General features: G+C 36.7%; 1 protein-coding gene across 1 annotated transcript; it reads left to right on the plus strand.

Moving 5' to 3' along the window:
• The first annotated feature begins 3975 nt into the window (after positions 1-3975).
• On the plus strand, positions 3976-4947 carry LOC127669725 (olfactory receptor 14J1-like). The gene has a single exon (XM_052163917.1). The coding sequence runs from the start codon at positions 3976-3978 to the stop codon at positions 4945-4947; it is 972 nt and encodes a 323-aa protein (XP_052019877.1).
• Positions 4948-5395: the final 448 nt, after the last annotated feature.

Raw genomic sequence — 5395 nt, forward strand, 5'->3', positions numbered from 1 at the left:
AGAAAGAGAGAGAGTAGTAGAACTGAGGAATAAGCAGGAGGATGGTTCAGGAGTCAGAAGAATAGTGTCAGAGAAAACAGTTGATGCAGGAAGAAAGAAGATTGAGTAGGGTAGAGAAGAAAAGTGATTGAGCAGAGTGAAAATAGAAGCAGTTGTACATGAGTTGGGCTAGCAGACTGAGAAGAGAAGACAGATGGTGACAACTGAACCAGGGGAGTCTGAGCTGAGCCAGAGAAAATATTGACAGGAGAGAGATTAAACAAACAAATAAAAAGCAAAGCAAAATAAAACAAAAAGAAACCCACAAAGTAGTCAAAAGAAAGATAAAAGGAACATAAGACTGCATACATGAAGTTACAAGCCTGAATAAAGATTTGGCTGGAAGCAGTGGAGAAATTATTTTAAGGTAATGTTTTCTGAACTAATGTTACTTTCTCTTACATGCCTATATTACTATCCGGCATTGCTCTGCGGTGTATGTGTTGCAGTAGGACCCTGCAATGTTGCACACTTTATCTTTTTGGGGTTAAGAGTACAGTCTGGCCTGGAAGAAAAAAGATAAATGAAAAAATTTTAAAAATGGAAAAAAAAAGGAGTATAGAATTAGTTGTAATATATAGTGATTTTATGTTTGTTTTTTAATTTGCATTTTTTATTCGATATATTTTTTTTATTTACCTTTCAAATGATTTCCCCTTTCCTGTCTCCTCACTCCCCGAAAGTCCCATAAAGTCCTCGTCCCTCCCCTTGGTCCCCCATCCACCCCTTCCCACTTCCCTGTTCTTGCATTGCCCTATACTGCTGCACTGAGTCTTTCCAGAACCAGGGGCAACTCTTCCGTTCTTCTTGGACATCATTTGATATGTGGATTATGACATGAGAAATCCAAGTTTCTAGGCTAATATCCACTTATCAGTGAGTATATACCATAATTGATCTTTTGAGACTGGGTTACTTCACTTAGTATGATGTTCTCCAGCTCCATCCATTTGTCTAAGGATTTCATGGTGTGTCTGTTGTTGTTGTTTTGTTTTTTGGATTTGGTTTTTTCGAGACAGGGTTTCTCTGTATAGCCCTGGCTGTCCTGGAACTCATTCTGTAGACCAGGCTGGCCTCGAACTCAGAAATCCTCCTGCCTCTGCCTCCCAGAGTGCTAGGATTACAGGCATGCGCCACAACCACCCGGCTGTAATATATGTTTAAATTCAAACTGTTTTACACCAAAATATATGAATTTCCATGGTTTATTTATTAGGTAAGAAGCAAATGTTCAAAACCAGTTCCCAGTGCCCGGAAATAAGATGACGCTTTAACCAAAAGTGGATTTCTATGTGATGCTCTTACCAGCAGCAACACTAAGGAGGGTGGTAAGTATACAGCCTTTTGGGTGTCACGTGACCTTATAAACCAAAATTGCTAAGTGTTGAGGCTCTGCTCTCTAGGTTGAAACTTTCTTCCCAGTAGATTCTCAGATCTGCTACTTTAGGAACCACTGAGCTGGCAATAAAATCCTAGTCTCACCAAATCCCCTGCACCATTTCAATGGATCCAAATGCCAAGTGACAAAGTGGTAGAGAAAATGAGGCACACTGTCATTCAGTTGGTTTTTATGTTAGCTCCACCCCTCAACGAAAAAACAGTAAAAAAAAACAAACCTGTCTTCAACAGCACATTTTAAAACTCTATGGTTGTAGAAAAGTAATTTAATCACAGGTGGTAATCAGTTTAGATAGATGCCTACACACCAAGAAATCCTAAGGCGAGTTTTCCAATATAAAAGGATGAATGCAGGGAAGTTATTCTATAAATCCTTGCAGTACATTAAACTGCAGAATTTAAATGAAGGTTGAAATAGCAAAGTTATAATTCAATCAAGGAAGAAAGGAAGCTCACCTTACTGAAAATGAGTAAATTAATAAAAACCACATATGTGATCCGTGTAAAAGTTTTAAAATATTATGCAAGAGAACCATAAATAAGAAAGGTTGATATGCAATGTGCTTATATAACTCAGGAATCAGGAAAACTATTTTTAAAATGCTACCTGAGGGAAGCAGTAGAGATCAACCTTTCAGTGTTACATGTTCTATAAAAACTGTGTTTTCCCCAAAGTCATTCATGACTCTTCTTGATAGTTATATTTTTGGGTGAAAAAAAAATTGGTGTCAAACTAAAAGGCCACTGTTCAAATTTTGCATCTCATTGCTGTTATAAAAAACATCTGAGATTTAAGTTCTTCCTGTAAAGTGGATCTTAAAATATTTAGCTTAACAAAAATGAAACTAAATGTGTAGAGCAGAAAAAATTTTAATTTTACTGAAAATTACCAGAATTTCTCTTATAAAACTCAGTGCTGAATGTAATTAACTGTTTAGATTCTCAGTTTCTTGTCAACTCCTTGTACAGTTTGACAAAATGAAAACAAAAATAATGAACAATAATTCTGTTAATATTTTACCAGTTACAACAGAGCAGAAATGAGAAATATAGAAAATGTTTGAGGCAACTTTACAGTGTTTAGTTTTTCCGACTTTATATTGTATCGTTTGTGGCTTCGATGAAAACCATTTAATCTGATGGTACCCAAGATAGATTAAATTTCTGATCCTTTTTTATGGATTAAAGCCAAGAGCTTTTCCAGTGGGGCAGCTAAGTATATTTTAAAACTTTTAATTTACTGATGCTTTATTACAATCTTAAAACAGGCCTCTATCAGGGAAAACTGTAGAAATGGAATACTCAGAGGTTGAGTTTATTCTACAAAAGGAATGTGAGAAAGGCAGCCTGAGTCTGCACTATTTCGGGAAAGGCAGGCACTAGATGGCTATTCCTCTGAGTTTAAAACAAGGAGGAACTGTTTTAATCTCAAGATTCAGAGTTCTCACAAAAAACAGTGTTACAAGATGATTTACTCAGACACAAGCATGCACATGTATCCCCATACACACCCACACATACAATTCAAAAGCAGGGGATTTTTTTATTGTTTTTTGTTTTTGTTTTGTTTTGTTTTGTTTTTAGATACCAACTATACTCCAGGCCATCAAGTTAGATACCAAATTGGAAAATGACACATATTTTCCTTTGCAAAAGTAAGCTCCATAAAAAGTCCATTTAAAAGTAGAAAAAAGGTTAAAGTGCTTGCTGAGAAAGTTCAAGGCTCTGGGCTTGCTACACTTAAAAAACAGAAAAATAGTAGGATGCCTCATTTGATTAGGCTCTTAGTACCACTGCATGTAGTTTCTATGGTAATGAGCACATTGTTTGCTAGGAAGGAAGTGTCTATCACCTGTGCACAGCTAGACCATCTGTTACAATACAGAGGTATACAAAATATAATTCAGAAGTACATAAAATGTAAGTACAGAAAACTTTAACCAGGCAGGGTGGTGGTGGCGCACACCTGTAATCCCAGCACTCTGCGAGGCAGAGGCAGGCGGATTTCTGAGTTTGAGGCTAGCCTGGTCTACAGAGAGAGTTCCAGGACAGCCAGGGTTATACAAAGAAACCCTGTCTCGAAAAAAACCAACAACAACAAAAAAGAAAGTAAAAGAAAAAGAATAGAAAACTTTAACCAATATCTCAAAATGGTATTTCTACTGTGACTTAAAAGTCATAGGTTTCCCTAGTGGAAAATGAAAAGATTTTAGAGAAAGCAAAACAATATGGTGAGTTGTGACACTTGTACTCACCTCTAACTATTACTTAAGTATCAAAAAGTCTAAACTTCATCACAGAAGAACTGTTTTATCCTGCAGATTCTCGCCAATAAAGGAATATTTATCAAGTCTGAAAACTTGATAAACTGCAATTCCTTAAACATTAGCAGGAATAGAGAAAATAGAACATTTATGTATAATTTCTGTTTTATATATATATATATATATGTATTAAACACACACACACACATATATATTGCATTGCATTTCAAAAACATTTTTATTTTCTAGCTGTTACCACAAATTGATTCTCAAAATGGCTACAAGAAACATAACCACAATGAGTGGATTTCTCCTCATGGGGTTCTCTGACAACCATGAGCTGCAGATCTTACAGGCTTTGCTCTTCTTGGTGACATACCTCTTCGGCTCAGCAGGTAACTTCATCATTATCACCATCACAACACTGGACCCACAGCTCCAGTCTCCGATGTATTACTTTCTAAAGCACCTTTCCATTCTGGACTTCTCATCCCTTTCTGTCACAGTTCCCCAGTATATTGAGAGTTCCCTAGCACAAAGTGGCTACATTTCATATGGCCAGTGCATGCTGCAAGTTTTTTTCTTCACAGCTTTGGCCTGGAGTGAGACAGCCCTTCTCACAGTGATGTCTTATGACCGCTATGTGGCTATCTGCCTCCCACTTCACTATGAGGTCATCATGAGTCCCAGAAAGTGCACTTGGGCTGTGGCAGCTGTGTGGCTAAGTGGAGGCATCTCTGGAACTTTATACACAGCAAGTACTCTGTCTATCAGATTCTGTGGTGACAAAATAATTCATCAGTTCTTCTGTGATATCCCCCAGTTGCTCAAGATCTCCTGCTCTAATGATTACTTCGGGGTAATGGGAGTGTCTACTTTCATGTCTGTAATGGCCTTCGTCTGCTTCACGGGGATTGCTTTTTCCTATGGCCAGATATTCTCCACAGTTCTCAGGATGCCCTCTGCTGAAGGCCGATCTAAGGTCTTCTCCACCTGCCTGCCCCACCTCTTCGTTGTGTCATTTTTTCTCTCAACAGGGATTTGTGCCTATCTAAAGCCAACCCCAGACTCACCAACTGCTTTAGACCTCATGCTCTCTATCTTTTACACAGTACTACCCCCAACCCTCAACCCTGTCATCTATAGTCTGAGAAATGAGTCCTTGAAGGGAGCTATAAAGAAGTTACTGTTAAGTGAAGAATTCATTGGGGAAAATTATTTTTGTTCTGTTGTTAGTGTCTGTTAACACTGAACACAAAGAATGCTTTTATTATAATGAATATGTTACATAGGTAATGTTAAAATAATGATATTTTCTAGAAAATATATATTATAAATCTATTTCATAGCAAGTTTTGATGTTATTCTTTGAACCTATTTCATTAAATTTACTTATAGATTTTTCAAGTTAATGAAAAATATATGACTATAATCTAGTAATACAAACCCAATTCTTCCTACCTCTTCTAGTCCATTGCCACACTGGTACACATATAAACTTACTAATAATCCTAACATGTTTATGAAAATATCATAATAATAATGAGCACAAAGGATAATTAGTTACTGGTTACTCAGTTCACCAAATGGATCTTAATTTTAATATTTATCACTTATTTCAAAGATTCATATTACTATCTTTCCATATACAAATTTTAAGGAATAGGATGAACAAGTATGCCATTTCTATGCAT

Source organism: Apodemus sylvaticus, chromosome 19, assembly GCF_947179515.1.
Source record: "Apodemus sylvaticus chromosome 19, mApoSyl1.1, whole genome shotgun sequence".
Lineage (NCBI taxonomy): Eukaryota > Metazoa > Chordata > Mammalia > Rodentia > Muridae > Apodemus > Apodemus sylvaticus.

Excerpts from the sequence above, each read along its gene's own strand:
- LOC127669725 (XM_052163917.1), top strand. The coding sequence starts at position 3,976 with ATGGCTACAAGAAACATAACCACAATGAGTGGATTTCTCCTCATGGGG.